This window comes from Macaca mulatta, chromosome 4, assembly GCF_049350105.2.
Source record: "Macaca mulatta isolate MMU2019108-1 chromosome 4, T2T-MMU8v2.0, whole genome shotgun sequence".
Taxonomy (NCBI): domain Eukaryota; kingdom Metazoa; phylum Chordata; class Mammalia; order Primates; family Cercopithecidae; genus Macaca; species Macaca mulatta.
Window position 1 is genome coordinate 78,696,293 of NC_133409.1, and position 16,470 is coordinate 78,712,762.

Consider the following 16,470-nt stretch of genomic DNA (forward strand, 5'->3'; position numbering starts at 1 on the left):
ACACAGTGCTGATTGGTGTGTTTATAATCCTCTAGCTAGACAGAAAAGTTCTCCAAGTCCCCACCCGACCCAGAAGCCCAGCCGGCTTCACCTCTCAGTGGAACCCACAAAAGTGTGGGACCCGTGCTGATTGGGTACCCCTGGAGATTTTAACTCTCAGACTTGTCCACACTGCATCTCCAGCGGCTCCTCAGTTGCAGTTCGGGTTTCCCTGCCCTCGCCCTGGTTCCTGTGGAAGTCTGCTCTCGGGTGTCTGCTATGGTAAGCTGGGAGTCTCTGTATTCACCCGTCTGTTTCGCCAAGTCTGGGGGCAGTGGTTTGCCCTGTGACCTTACCAGTCTTATGGGTCTAAGAAAACGTGTTGATTTTTTCAGTTTGTTCAGCTTTTTCCTTGTAGTTAGGATGGAGGGCTGACTTTCAGGCTCCTTCCATGCTGGACCAGAAACCTGAAGCCCTTCGTCTTCTTTCATGGCCAAATAATATTCCATTTTATAGATTTTTTTTTTTTTTTTCCCAAGATAGGGTCTCGCTGTGTTGCCAAGTCTGGTCTCAAACTCCTGGCCTCAAGGGATCTCCCGCCTCAGCCTCCCAGAGTGTTGGGATTACAGACATGAGCCACGGAGCCCAGCCTCACCACCTTTTGTTTATCCATTCATCAGCTGACAGACATTTTGGGTTGCTTCTAGTTTTTGAGTATCATAATTAATAGTTAAATGAGACATTTAAAAAAAAATCTATAATGTCCAGAAAAAAAATGTTGATTTTTTTTTTTTTTTTTTTTTAATATCTATGAGTATTTTTTTTGAGGCACGGTCTTGCTCTGTCACCCAGGGTGAGTGCAGTGGTGTGACCATGGCTCACTGCAGCCTCAACCCCCTGGGCTCGGTGGATCTTCCCACCTCAGTCTCCCAAATATCTGGGACTGCAGGCACGCACCACCACACCCAGGTAATTTTGTTTTCTGGGGTCATTTTTTTTGTAGAGTTGGGGTTTGGCCATGTTGCCCAGGCTGGTCTGGAACTCCTGGGCTCAAGCATTCCTCCCGCCTCAGCCTCCCAAAGTGCCGGGATTACAGGCGTGAACCATCGTGCCTGGCTGATAATTTTTAATAAAGGAATAATTAGAAATATTCTACCCTCGACTCTGACTGCCTAACCCTGCCACTTGCTGCATACCTTGTGATCTGGGCAAGTTTCATGCATGGATGGCAGTTTCTAGTGCAGTAAGTAATAACTAGATGAAAACCCACAAATCTGATCTGTGATCTGCTGTGGCAGATGAAAGCTACAAGACAGCTAGTGGAATAGCTTAACCATACTTTATTATTCTTTTCCTTTGTGATTGACATTTAGATGTTTTCCAATTTTATATTATTCCAAGTAATGCCAGGAAAACATCCCCATACATCAACACAGTGACTGTATGAGTGTTTCTGTAGGTTAGATTCCTAGAGGTTACGCTGGAAGTGATGAGAAGTTTGACAAGCAGTATGTTAATTTCCCAAAGGAACCCCCAAAAATATTTTTCTCTGTGTCACATTACATTTCTGTTTGTGATCACCTAAAGGAACACCCAAAAATATTTTTCTGTGTCACATTACATTTCTACTTGTGATCAGTTCTGCAAACTCACTTCAAGTTTTCAAGTAAAGCCAGAGTTGAGGACATGGAAGACAAAGTTTAGCGTATCAGTTCACTTGTGCTATGTTATGTTACGTAGCACAGAACTACTCCAGAACCTAGTAGTTTAAAGCAACCACTAGGCTGCGCGTGGTTGCTCACACCTGTAATCCCAGCACTTCGGGAGGCTGAGGCAGGCGGATCACCTGAGGTCAGGAGATCCAGGCCAGCCTGGCCAACATGGCGAAACCCGTGTCTGCTAAAAACACAAAAATTAGCCCGGTGTGGTGGTGCGTGCCTGTAATCCCAGCTTCTTGGGAGGCTGAGGCAGGAGAATCGCTTGAACCCAGGAAGCAGAGGTCGTAGTGAGCCAAGATCACACCACTGCACTCCAGCCTGGGTGACAGAGCGAGACTCCTGAGACTTCATCTCAAAAAAAAAAAGCAATCACTATTTTATTTTTTCATGATTCTCTGGACCAGCTGGTGGTTCTGATTTGGCCCTCATCCTGCTGCCCCGGCCAAACTCCACGTTGTTCTGCCGGTCAGTGACCTGCCGTCATGCTTGTGCCTGTCGGTGTGCTCCCGACGTCCTGTCAACGTCCACCCAGTTGTCTGTTCTTCCACCCATGTGTTTCTGTAGACGTCCAGCTGCTTGTATCTTCTTCCACTGATCCCCTCCTCTCAACATCCAACCATTTGTGTGCCTGCCTGCTAGGGTCTTGGGGATTTCTATAGGCACAGGATAGAAACGGGGGCGTGGCAGGCCAGGGTGGTCTCGGAAAATGCAACATTTGGGTGTGAAGGCAGGAGTGCCTGTCCTCACCTAGGTCCGTGGGCACAGGCCTGAGGGTGGAGCCCTAGCCAGGGACGTGCCCTTCTCTACCCAGCACTTCCATAGCCCCCTCCCATATCACTACCAGCATGCTAAAATACAAGAACAAGCAAGAGAGTCGGGTCAGACTAGGGGCAGATCACCAAGACTCAGGTTCTTCTACCGTCGCAAGGGGTGACACTGCCCGCCTCGCTGGGCTGTTGTGGATCACTGAGATCGCCCACATGAGGACACAGCACGGGACATGCTCCACGTCAGCCTTCAGAAATGTTTAGTTACTGGGCCAGGCACAGTGGCTCATGCCTGTAATCCCAGCACTTTGAGAGGCCGAAGTGGGCGGTCACAAGGTCAGGAGATCGAGACCATCCTGGCTAACACAGTGAAATTCCGTCTCTACTAAAAAATACAAAAAATTAGCCAGGCATGGTGGCGGGTGCCTGTAGTCCCAGCTACTCAGGAGCCTGAGGCAGGAGAATGGTGTGAACCCGGGAGGCGAAGCTTGCAGTGAGCCGAGATCACGCCACTGCATTCCAGCCTGGGTGACAGAGCAAGACTCTGTCTACAAAAAAAAAGAAAAAAGAAATGTTTGTTTACTGCCTCTGAGCTCCCATCTCCAGCCCTCAACCCCATGACCAGCATTCAGCTGCTTCCCTCTACGTTTATCAGAACGAAATCAGCATGGCACCATCAAGGGAGGTCACCTGATGCCCTTGAGGACACCTAGGCCTGGGCACCATCTACTCAGGACATAAACCATCTCCTGTCTTCTCTCTCCTGCCCCAAGGAAAGGGCAGGAGGGCAAAGTGGGGAGCCCTGATGCACGTCACAGGCAGGCATCTATCAATGTTGACAGCTTGTTTTATGAGTGACATTTAGTACAATGCTTAGAAGAAAAAAACCTCCCTCAAAAAGTCTAACAAAGGGCTGTATAAAGACTTATTTGGCACCTCTGTTGGAGAGGGCTTCGTAGCCAAATATAGCAGATGTGGGAGGTGTGAAGCCAAAGTTTTTATTGGTAATCATCTTTTTGTTCACAGAAGTGGGGCAGTGTTCAAGAGCCGTATGCCAGGCAGAGGTTAGCTTTGTTCTCCCGGGGTTTTTTGTTTATTTTTTTTAAATTCTAAAATGTCATTGTGGTTTGTTTTTCATTTAGAAAATGGAAATGCCATCTCATGCAGTGCAAATGCATGGAACACCTCGTGAGTGTCAGTTACTGTGGTGTGAGCTGAGGATTCTTAAGTCTCTCAACAAGTATCGCAGATAGGTACATTCCCATTTTAATGAGGCTCAGAGGCCGGGCGTGGTGGCTCAAGCCTGTAATCCCAGCACTTTGGGAGGCCGAGGCGGGCGGATCACAAGGTCAGGAGATCGAGACCACAGTGAAACCCCGTCTCTACTAAAAATACAAAAAAAAAAAAAAATTAGCCGGGCGCGGTGGCGGGCGCCTGTAGTCCCAGCTACTCAGGAGGCTGAGGCAGGAGAATGGCGGGAACCCGGGAGGCGGAGCTTGCAGTGAGCCGAGATCGCGCCACTGCACTCCAGCCTGGGCAACAGCGTGAGACTCCGTCTCAAAAAAAAAAAAATGAGGCTCAGAGAAGTTAGCACTACCAAGCCTGCGTGATTCCGAACTGGGCACTCAAACATCATGCTGGTGGGGTACTGGGATATTTGTAAGATGCATGAGAGGCCTTAGGTGCACTCGTGTCTTGCTAGGTCTTCTGGTCTTCCTCTTTTCCCTTCATTATAGTTGCTTTATCTTGTTTCTTCAGCCATCTTAGCACGTCCTTCACCCTTACCATATAGTGTTGGCAGCAGAAGGATGACCCACAGAGGAAGAGCCACGGGAGCAGAGACTATGTCTGGCTTGATCCTGGGAGGTCACTATATTGATGCTGAACTTAGTGAGGGTTACCACTAGGTTGCCTGAGGAGGGTGAACCGGCCCAGGTTAGAACTCCCCTGGTCATCAGTAGTGGGATCACGCCTGTAAACACAGGCAACTTAGTGCAACCCTGTCTCTTATTTAATTTAAAAAAAAATTGTTTTGGCCAAGTGTGGTGGCTCACACCTATAATTCCAACACTTTGGGGAGCCAAGGTGGGCAGATTGCTGGAGCTCAAGCATTCTAGACCAGCCTGGACAACATGGCGAGCACATTTAAAATAGGATTTTGTGCAGAAAGAGATCATTAGAAACTCATATACTGTGCAACGAGAGTACATGTTCTAGAGGGAGACCTGCCCTAGTTAATACCCAGGACAGAAAATAAGTGCAGGGTCTCTACTAAAAATACAAAAAAAAAAAAATTAACTGACCATGGTGGTGTGCGCCTGTGGTCCCAACTACTCGGAAGGCTGTGGTGGGAGGATAACTTAACCCCGGGGGGTTGGGGGGCGGTGGTGAAGCTTGCAGTGAGCCAAGATCACACCACTGCACTCCAGCCTGGGCAACAAGAGTGAGATCCTGTCTCAAAAAAAAAAAATTCGATGATGATGATGAAAATAATTCTGTTGAAAATGAAAGTGGTAAGCATCATTCTTGCGACTGTGATTCCAGGAGGGAGATGCCAACCCCAGTCCCCCTGACTACTGTTTCACATAGCCTCCCCGCTTCCCCAAGCCCTGCTGCTTTCTGTGTGTTCCAGTGTGCTGCCTCTCAGGGCACTTTTGAGCCACTTATTCATTAACTAAATTCAGTGACCACCCTTGGATTTGGGGTCCTGATGAAGACGTCTAGTACTTGGAGCATCTCCAGGGTGACCCACTCCCTGGGATGTCACTGGGCGTGGACACCTGGAATCTCCCTAAATAGTCTATTTACTCCTCACTTGCAACCCAACATCAGCTTCTTTTTGTTCAGTCAGATTCTCCAGCTGAGAGATTTGGGTGTTCTCTCTGGGTTCTATGGATGCCGGTGGTTGAATGAAACGCCCTGATCAAGATCCGGGCTAGACGCTGGCATTGCGCAGCCTGAGCTGTACAGCAGAGTTCCCATATGGTTGGAAGACGAGCCTCAGAGAATTGGAAACGTGTCAGCCAGTCCTACCCCGTGCCAAGTAGCACAGATTTAAAGATTTCTTGATACTCCTAGACAGCTGAGCCGAGATTTTATCATCAGCCACAAATGCAGCCAGCCCATTGCCGCCTTGGCAGCGTTTGTGGAATTAATTGGAGCACTGAGCTGACAGGACACCAGTGTGGGAATATCTAAGAACCTTCTCTTCAGTGCTTGTGTTGTGTTCTGTGTTGAATTGTGTACCCAAGGTTTCTGGGAGTGAATATTGCCCTCTGCTGGGACACTAACATTTTTTATTCAAGCAGTGTAGCCAAAAATGTTTCTATTGACGGCAGTGTTTCTAACATGCTTGGTGGAAACGGAAATGTTTGTATTAATGAGGCTGAATATTGAGAGTTATGGGGGGTTTCCCAGTTTCAACGTACTCTTGCCTCCCGCCTGCTGGAGGAATGTGGGGGAGTCAAATCTTGTGTGTGTTGTTGGTATTCAAATAATTCACCAGAAACTTCCCTGTACTCATTTCTCCCCTGGGTATTAATTAGGGCAAGTCTCCCTCTAGAACATGTACTCTTGTTGCATGCTATATAAGTTTCTGATGATCTTTTTCTGTAGGAAATTCTATTTTAAATGTGCTAATGGAACCTTGTTTTAAAGGAAAGCCTCCTTTTCTAAAATCACTCCTAATACAGTATATGATTTGTAATTGTTAGTACTTCAAACCCAAATTTCTCTCTATTGGTAAACCTTATAGTAATCTTATAGTCTATAGGACCTCTAAAGTTATTTTAGTGTAATAGAACTTAATGGTGAATAAATTGCCAAAACATTTACTTTACATTCTACAGGAATTAGCAAGTAAGGCACTTTGAGTTTGTTAGGGCAGTGGTTTGCCACAGTGACCCACGGTTATAAATCACCTTATAGATCAATACAACTTACATGTATGAATTTGTAAATAAACATGTAGACATACACATAGTAATGAAACAAAACTCCTAAATTGATTTACTTTGTGCAGTACACTTTGATATTTTTCTATTCTTTTTGCTTTCTTATTTCCTCATTCCCTCCCTTTTTTTTTTTTTTTTTTTTTTTTTTTGAGACAGGGTCTCACTCTGTTGCCCAAGCTGTGGTGCAGTGGTGCAATCACAGCTCAGTGCAACCTCCACCTCCAAGACTCAAGTGGCCCTCCCACCTAAGCCTTCCTAGTGACTAATCCGTCCCGCTTCTTTTTTTCTTTTCTTTTTTCTTTTTTTTTTTTTGAGATGCTCTGTCGCCCAGGCGGGAGTGCGGTGGTGCCATCATGCTCACTGCGATCTCTGCCTCCCAGGTTCAAGCGATTCTCCTGCCTCAGCCTCCCGAGTTGCTGGGACTGCAGGCGTGTGCTACCACTCCCAGCTAATTTTTTGTATTTTTAGTAGAGATGGGGTTTCACTGCGTTAGCCAGGATGGTCTCAATCTCCTGACCTCGTGATCTGCTTGCCTCGGCCTCTCAAAGTGCTGGGATTATAGGCGTGAGCCACCGCGCCCTGCCCCTCCCTCTTCTTATGTTGGTCACGATCCACCAGAATCAGTTATCATCTGCTAACCTACAATTTGAAACACTGCACTGGGGTAAAGGGTGTCAGTTATCTCCACCCCTTCCTTTCTGGTGTGTGTATATGTTTTCTTTTCTTTCTTTTTAAACAAATAATGCCAGATAGCAGAACAGAAGAAACATAAAGGGCTTAAATTCCCAGCCTTTAGGACAAACAGACTCTAAGACGTACCTTCCATGCGTGACTTACCCTGAGGCACCGTGGGAAAGTCCTTCTCAGTGTACGGGTTGAGAGTATCATTACAACTCCCTTAATAAAAGTCCCCTACAGGCCGGGCGCGGTGGCTCAAGCCTGTAATCCCAGCACTTTGGGAGGCCGAGACGGGCGGATCACGAGGTCAGGAGATCGAGACCATCCTGGCTAACGCAGTGAAACCCCGTCTCTACTAAAAAATACAAAAAAATAGCCGGGCGAGGTGGCGGGTGCCTGTAGTCCCAGCTCCTCGGAAGGCTGAGGCAGGAGAATGGCGTAAACCCGGGAGGCGGAGCTTGCAGTGAGCTGAGATCCGGCCACTACACTCCAGCCCGGGCGACAGCGCGAGACTCCCTCTCAAAAAAAAAAAAAAAAAGTCCCCTACAGAACTACCTCTGCCATGGCTTGGGAATAGCATTATGTAATTTGTAATAATAAATTTTTATTTATTTATTTTTGAGACAGAGTCTCACTCTGTTGCCCAGGCTGGAGTGCTGTGGCACCATCTTGGCTCACTGCAACCTCGGCTCACTGCAACCTCCACCTCCCAGGTTCAAGCAGTTCTCCTGCCTCAGCCTCCCAAGTAGCTAGGATTACAGGCATGTAATAGTCATAATCTGACTCATATTAGAGAAATGTTAATTCTTCTCTTGTGCCTCCATGAGGACAACCGTGCAAAAGAAAAACTACTCCTTTAGTGACCTTATAAAGGGACTCGTAAGTACGTTAGTTATCACAGAGCTGGCCAATACTGCCACCACACCCAACTAATTTTGTATTTTTAGTTGAGATGGGGTTCCGCCATGTTGGCCAGGCTAGTTTCAAACTCCTGACCTCAAGTGATCCAACCACCTCGGCCTCCCAAAGTGCTGGGATTACAGGCATGAGCTACCGCGCCTGGCCATAAATATTAAGCACTTACTGTGATTCAGACAGACTCAGTGCTGTATGTGCACTGTCTCATTAAATCTTCACAACCACCCTGTGGGACAGGTACCATGATTTACCCTGAGTTATACACAGGAAGGTGAGGCTTATAAGGTTACAAACAAGGATGCTTGCTGAGGCCGGGCGCGGTGGCTCAAGCCTGTAATCCCAGCACTTTGGGAGGCCGAGGCGGGTGGATCACGAGGTCAGGAGATCAAGACCATCCTGGCTAACATGGTGAAACCCCGTCTCTACTAAAAATACAAAAAACTAGCCGGGCGTGGTGGTGGGCGCCTGTAGTCCCAGCTACTCGGAGGCTGAGGCAGGAGAATGGCGTGAACCTGGGAGGCGGAGCTTGTAGTGAGCCGAGATCGCGCCACTGCACTCCAGCCTGGGTGGCAGAGCGAGACTCCGTCTCAAAAAAAAAAAAAAAAAAAAAAAAAAAAAAAAAAAAAAGGATGCTTGCTGATTGAGCTGAGTTCTTAGCCGTACCTTCATACCTCTCTGCCACTGCTCTTATCAGAACAGCTTCCTTTTCCTTTTTTTTCTCTTTTTTTTTTTCTTTCTGAGACAGGGTCTTGCTCTGTTGCTCAGGCTGGAGTGCAATGGCGTGATCTCAGCTCACGAAGCCTCAACCTCCCAGGCTGAAGCAATCCTGCTACCTTAGCCTCCCGAGTAGCTGAGACTACAGGCACACACCACCACTCCCAGCTTATTTTTGTAGAAATGGGGTTTCACTATGTTGCCCAGGCTGGTCTTGAACTCCTGGGCTTGAGATCCCCTGCCTCAGCCTCCCAGACTACTGGGATTACAGGTGTGAGCCACCGCACCTGGCCTCACTTTTCTTAAGCATGTATTTGAGAATGGTGGAACACTTTGCCCTGCTTTATCCACATGTGTGGTTGACATAAATTCATTGACCTCTTTTGTACCCTGGGCACTTTGCCAGGCACTGGGGATAGACTCAGGAACAACATGGTCCCATCCCACAACCATCATGCAGTTTGATGGGGATGGGGACAGCTCGGCAAGGAGACCCCAGAGGGAGTGGGGCAGGTGGCAGGCCTCCCCTGACAGGCTGCCTCCACTCTGGTATGTCCTTGATCCTCTGCTCCTGGGGAGTGCTGCAGAGGGGAGGGGTGGGGAGTGGGGCCCACGAGGGCCCGTTGCCACTGACCATTTGCTCATATATATATATGAGTGTGTGTGTGTGTGTGTGTGTATATATACATATATATACACACACGCAAACCCCAAAGGCAGTATTGGCCAGCTCTGTGATAACTAACGTACTTACGAGTCCCTTTATAAGGTCACTAAAGGAGTAGTTTTTCTTTTGCACGGTTGTCCTCATGGAGGCACAAGAGAAGAATTAACATTTCTCTAATATGAGTCAGATTATTCTATTATCCAAAAGAGAGAGTCTAGGAAGTAATTCATTAATTATTATTGAGATGGGGTCTCACTCTGTCACCCACGCTGGGGTGCAGTGGCAAGATCTTAGCTCACTACAGCCTCCATCTCCCAGGCTCAGGTTATCCTCCTACTTCAGCCCCCCGAGTAACTGGGACTACAGGTGCACACTACCGCGCCTGGCTAATTTTCTTGTATTTTTTTTAGTAGAGACAGTGTTTCACCATGTTGCCCAGGCTGGCAGAACTTCTGCGCTCAGGAGATCCACCCATCTGGGCCTCCCAAAGTGCTGGGATTGCAGGCGTGAGCCACCACGCCCAGCCGTTCATTAATTAAATGAAAAAGAACACATGGAAGGTTCAGAAGGATGAAAGTTTTCTGTTTATTTGGAGTCCTGGTTTCGATTCCCCCTGTATCTACCTATTCTCAGCCTCATATTGCTCACTTGCTGTATGAAGCCTCACTTCTTGAGGTTGTCTCTTTTCCCTACATTGGTTCAGGCTGCAGAGAAAAACACCTCATGCCCTGTTTTATGCTGGCATTAGTGACCTGAAAACTTTCTAATAACCCTTATCTGCCCAGATGAGATAAGCTGAGAGCAAACACTGACTGCCAGGCCCTGGCTATTCAGAGAGGATGGACAGCAGCCACAGCACCCAGGAACTTGTTAGAGATGCAGGCCCAGGGTTCACACTCTGCATTCCAGCAAGACCCCAGGTGATTCAGTGTGTACACTAGAGCTTAAGCGCTGGGCTAGGCCGGTCCCAGCCACCTGTACTCTTCCCAAGCGTGGAGAGAAGCACCCCAGGATGCCGTGTGTTCTTGTCCATTCCCAGTTGCCCGAGGCACATGCCTGTCAGGGGGAGCAAAAGCTCCCTGCTCCCCCAACACCCACCAGTGCTCACTGACTAGCTCATCTGCTTTCCTAAAACTCAAATATACATTTCCATAAGTGTCTGGGCCAAATTCGACATTTGTCAAAAACAGGCTTATTAGGTTATGGCTGAAATACAATGAATGATACATATTTAAGGTATACAATTTGATACGTTTTGACACGTGTCTACCAGTGAACCCATAGCCACAGTCATGATGATAAACATCCGTCAACCCACTGACGTTCTCTGTGTCATTCTCCGTGTCCCATCGAATTTTCCCTGCCATCCCTAGGCAATGACTGTCTGCCTTCTGTCATTATAGGCAAGCTTGTGTTTTCTAGAATTGTATATACACAAATTGAATCATACACTATGGCCTCTTTTTTTGTGATTTATTTTGAGATTTATCATGAGTACTTTGTGTACTGTATCAATAATTAATATCTTATTGCTGAGTAATATTCCATTGTATGAATATAACACAGTTTATATACTTGTTGATTTTTCAGAAACGGGGGGTTGTTTCTACTGTCTCACAGTTGCATAGGCCAGAGAGTTCTGGGCCGGCCTTTTCTGGTCTAAGATGTGATTTCAGGCAATGGTGGAGTTGGCATCAGACAGCTGCTCTCCACAGCGCAGTTCTCATGTGCCCCTACCATGCATCTCAGAGGAGCCTTCCTGAGAAGGCATGCCTGCTCTCCCAAAGGCTGCAGGCTGAAAGGACACACTGCTGCCTTTGGGAGCTACCATAGGTAGGAATCTCTGTCCCTTCCTGAGAGCAGACCAAGGCATGGGTCCATGAGGTGACCTGTCTGTGGCCAGGAGCTGCACAAGCCCGTCGCCTTCCTGTGCTCTCCCTCCTGTTTCTTGCAGAGTTCTTACCCGGTATTGCCAACGTCAGTGTCAGCCCTCTGATGGGCAGGAAGTCCAGTGCTGGTGTCCTGCAAGAGCATAAAGCCTCCCTGGGCCCAGCCAGTCTTTTCTCGGGGAGTAGGGAGAGCAGCGGGTTTGGGGTGGTGGAGATGCAGGTTTGTATCAGTGCATCCTTGGATGACGGAGTGATTCAGGGTGAGGAATCAGTTTCTCACACGCTCCCAAGGTTGACCTTGGCCCCTCCGTGTGGCACGCAGACGCTTGTTTAGTGTCATAAACCACAGCACCCTCCTAACACTCTGGGAAATGATTTTTGTTTTGCAGGCTCTCCTAGCAGGCATGCGGAACCGTGAGAACAGCTCGCCCTGCCAAGGCAATGGCGAGCAGGCCAGCAGGGGCAGGAGCCTGGGCTCTGTGTGGCCAGGAGAGGAGGAGCCCTGCAACGATGCCACTACCCCTTCCTACAAGAAGCCTCTGTATGGCATCTCGCACAAGATCATGGAGAAGAAGAATCCTCCCTCGGGGGACCTGCTAAACGTGTACGAGCTCTTCGAGAAGGCAAACGCCAGCAACAGCCCCTCGTCGCTGCGGCTCCTGAATGAGCCACAGAAGCGGGACTCTGGCAGCACTGGGGCAGGCACTGACAGTGACCCCAACATCTACTTCCTGATCCAGAAAATGTTCTACATGCTCAACACCCTCACGTCCAACATGTCCCAGCTGCACAGCAAGGTGGACCTGCTCTCCCTGGAGGTGAGTCGCATCAAGAAGCAGGTGAGCCCCACTGAGATGGTGGCCAAATTCCAGCCGCCCCCTGAGTATCAGCTCACAGCTGCGGAGCTCAAGCAGATCGTGGACCAGAGCCTGTCCGGGGGTGACCTGGCCTGCCGCTTGCTGGTGCAGCTCTTCCCCGAGCTCTTCAGCGACGTGGACTTCTCCCGAGGCTGCAGTGCCTGCGGCTTTGCGGCCAAGCGCAAGCTGGAGTCGCTGCACCTGCAGCTCATCCGCAACTACGTGGAGGTCTACTACCCCTCGGTGAAGGACACGGCAGTGTGGCAGGCCGAGTGCCTGCCCCAGCTGAACGACTTCTTCAGCCGCTTCTGGGCCCAGCGGGAAATGGAGGACAGCCAGCCCAGTGGCCAGGTCGCCAGCTTCTTTGAGGCAGAGCAGGTGGACCCCGGCCACTTCCTGGACAACAAAGACCAGGAGGAGGCCCTGTCTCTGGACCGGAGCAGCACCATCGCCTCAGACCACGTGGTGGACACGCAGGACCTCACTGAGTTTCTGGATGAAGCCTCCTCACCAGGCGAGTTTGCCGTCTTCCTCCTCCACCGGCTCTTCCCCGAGCTTTTCGACCACCGCAAGCTGGGTGAACAGTACAGCTGCTACGGGGATGGTGGAAAGCAGGAGCTGGACCCCCAGCGGCTCCAGATCATCCGCAACTACACGGAGATCTACTTCCCCGACATGCAGGAGGAGGAGGCCTGGCTGCAGCAGTGCGCCCAGCGCATCAACGACGAGCTCGAGGGCCTAGGGCTGGACGCGGGCAGTGAAGGTGACGCCCCGCGCGATGACTGCTACGACTCCTCCAGTCTGCCCGACGACATCTCAGTGGTCAAGGTGGAGGACAGCTTCGAGGGTGAGCGGCCGGGGCGCCGCTCCAAGAAGATCTGGCTGGTGCCCATCGACTTCGACAAGTTAGAGATCCCCCAGCCCGACTTCGAGGTGCCCGGCGCCGACTGCCTGCTCAGCAAGGAGCAGCTGCGCAGCATCTACGAGAGCAGCCTGTCCATCGGCAACTTCGCCTCGCGCCTGCTGGTGCACCTGTTCCCCGAGCTCTTCACGCACGAGAACCTGCGCAAGCAGTACAACTGCAGCGGCTCCCTGGGCAAGAAGCAGCTGGACCCCTCCCGCATCAAGCTCATCCGCCACTACGTGCAGCTGCTCTACCCGCGCGCCAAAAACGACCGCGTCTGGACCCTGGAGTTCGTGGGCAAACTGGATGAGCGCTGCCGGCGCCGGGACACGGAGCAGAGGCGCTCCTACCAGCAGCAGCGCAAGGTCCACGTGCCAGGCCCCGAGTGCAGAGACCTGACCAGCTATGCAATCAACCCGGAGAGGTTCCGGGAGGAGTTTGAGGGACCCCCCCTACCCCCCGAGAGGAGCAGCAAGGACTTTTGCAAGATCCCCTTGGACGAACTGGTGGTCCCCTCGCCTGACTTCCCGGTGCCTTCTCCCTACCTGCTGTCTGACAAGGAGGTGCGTGAGATCGTGCAGCAGAGCCTCTCCGTGGGCAACTTTGCTGCCCGGCTCCTCGTCCGCCTGTTTCCCGAACTCTTCACCGCCGAGAACCTCCGGCTGCAGTACAACCATTCCGGGGCTTGCAACAAGAAGCAGCTGGACCCCACGCGACTGCGGCTCATCCGCCACTACGTGGAAGCCGTCTACCCGGTGGAGAAGATGGAGGAGGTGTGGCACTACGAATGTATCCCCAGCATCGATGAGAGGTGCCGCCGCCCCAACAGGAAAAAATGCGACATCCTCAAGAAAGCAAAGAAAGTGGAGAAGTGAAGGCCTGTGGCCTGCCCAGAGATTCGGGGTCACCAGAGGCTGAGCGATGGGTACCCTTGGGACTGAGCAATACTTGGGAGCACGCCTATGGCATCCACAGACAGGCACCTTATGTCCGTGGGGAGTGGCTTACTACATTTGCACACGTAAACACCCGCCCAGCCGCAAGAAAGAAGCCTTGAGTTTGGTCTCTTGTACTTACAACTTCTGTCCTGTGTGCCCCGGCGGGGCAGCCTGAGTGGGGAGAGCAAGCTGTGAGGGCAGGGACCAGAGGGTAGGGGCCCTCTCTCCCTGGTTGTGCCCTCCCCAGCCCCTTACAGCTTAAAATGCAAACCCAGCAACTCTCTTGCCCCTCTTCCCATATTTTACATCTTCCATTTTTACCCATTTTTTTTAATTAAAAAGAAACCCTTAAAAAAATAATTGGGCTCTTTGGGGGCCATTTTACTTAGAAAAAAACCTCTTTAAAAGTGCCATGTTCGTGCACAGCGGCTAATCATAGCTTCAGGTGGCATGGATACTGATTTTACTGACCTTGTCTTTTACATCTGATTTTGGAAGAGTCAAGATGCCCCTTGGATGGCAGTAGAGGGGCTGGAATAGTACGAAGTCCTTTACGACCATGTGCAAGTTTTCCCTTCTGCTCTGGTGCCTGGGAAGGCTTCCGTTCAGCTTGGCCTGTGCTTCAGGCATGTTGGTAGAATGTTGTGTCACTCTGTAGGCGAGAACACTGGATGATGATGATATGAATGTAGACAGCCGTGGAAACACGTTTGCAGTGTCTCCATCTGAGCCGTGTCCTTCCACTGCCCCCATTCCCTCTCCATACGTGGTTGCTGGTTGGAGGGAGTAGACGTGTTTCCTTGGAAAACAGTGCAGGGGCTTTTGGCTTCTTGTTAGATTTAAGGGTGGGCCTCTTTGAGCTCACCATGAACTGTTTACTTTTCTGTGTGTGTGTTTGTACAAAATCCAGGTACCAGGAGCTCTGTGGTGACTTCCCCAGACCTCAGCGTTAGCTCCTCCAGGCAGCACTACATCCTCGCTCCTCAGGGCGGGCCCAGCTCTGGGCCCCTCTTGGGGATACCAGGCATTGGAAGGACACAGGCCGTCTCAGATGGGGCACACATGTCCCTTCCCAGGGTCCACTCACAACTTTCCTCTTGGACTCTCTAGAAGGTCCTGCTGTCCTATACCTGGCTACCCCCTGCCTTGGGGGACACATGTCTTCGTTCCCTCCTGACTGGGAATGTCAGGCTCCTGCAGGCCAGCTGCATGCTCTCCAGGAGCACCAACTGGGAAGTTCCCCGACAGGTAAAATCCTTTAAAATGATCCTTTTACCTACCTAACTCTGGGGGCCAAATGCCTAAGAGGGAAAGGAAACAGTCAAATGCAAACAATACGTCATACCAGAGTCCTGGAAAATTAATTAAATCACACAGGGTAGTCGTAGAACCCCTGTGGGATGGCTTAATATTTTGCTACTTTAAAATGCAGAGATAGCTGATAAGGACTTCAGTTCCACTGGCTGTATGACATAATTTTGCCTGTGACCAGGAGCATTTTTTTTTTTTTTTTTTTTTTTGAGACGGAGTCTGGCTCTGTCACCCAGGCTGGAGTGCAGTGGCGCGATCTCGGCTCACTGCAAGCTCCGCCTCCCGGGTTTACGCCATTCTCCTGTCTCAGCCTCCCGAGTAGCTGGGACTACAGGCGCCCGCCACCTCGCCCGGCTAGTTTTTTGTATTTTTTAGTAGAGACGGGGTTTCACCGTGTTAGCCAGGATGGTCTCGATCTCCTGACCTCGTGATCCGCCCGTCTCGGCCTCCCAAAGTGCTGGGATTACAGGCTTGAGCCATCGCGCCCGGCCTGACCAGGAGCATTTTTTAAAATACAGAATTTTAAGCAATGTTAAGTTGCTGATCTAACTAGTAAATGTGCTCCTAAGTGTCATTTACAGATTATTTCTGTTGCGACTGCAAACAGATTTAGAAAGGCACAGGGACTGAATGACTCTCTGTCACACACAGCTACTCATGCACACACGCACTGCTTACTAAAAGCTGAAGTGAGATGAAGGGGGCCTACACGAATAACAAGTTCAACTTCTTTGTGCCTGGAAAGGAGGGACTGGAGCAGCCAGGAGACTCACTTTCCCCCCTCGCTTGGGCCCTTCTCTATGCCTTAGTCTCTCCAGCACGTGCACACAGCATGCACACACACGCACCCTACCCAAAGACAGCTGTGGCCCTCTCCCGCCGTCTCCCCCACCCACCGCTGGTTGTTGGGCGCTGGAGTGGGGAGGTCCCATGGAATTTGTTCTGGTTTCTAGGATGTAAACAAGAGGACTCCAAGCCATGAATTGCCCTGCTTTCTAGAGGGTGGAATGTTGACCCTGCAACTTTAGAAGCACAATCATTTATTAATAATTTTTTTGAAACTCCCATCTACCCGTGTTAGAGAAATCAATAGGTTCTAGGAATTAAATATGTCTCTTTGTAACCCAGAGCATGTTCAATTTTTAGAAACCATATTTCAGTGATTTTCTTAATCTAT

At 50.1% G+C, this 16,470-nt stretch overlaps 1 protein-coding gene across 1 annotated transcript in view; it reads left to right on the forward strand.

Moving 5' to 3' along the window:
- BEND3 (BEN domain containing 3) overlaps positions 1 to 14,327 on the forward strand; it is a 45,760-nt gene extending 31,433 nt beyond the window's left edge. The window contains exon 4 of the mRNA XM_028847303.2: positions 11,673 to 14,327. Within this exon, the coding sequence (XP_028703136.1) occupies positions 11,673 to 13,919 (2,247 nt within the window). The 3' untranslated portion in view covers positions 13,920 to 14,327. The remainder of the gene's footprint in view (positions 1 to 11,672) is intronic.
- The last annotated feature ends 2,143 nt before the right edge of the window (positions 14,328 to 16,470 follow it).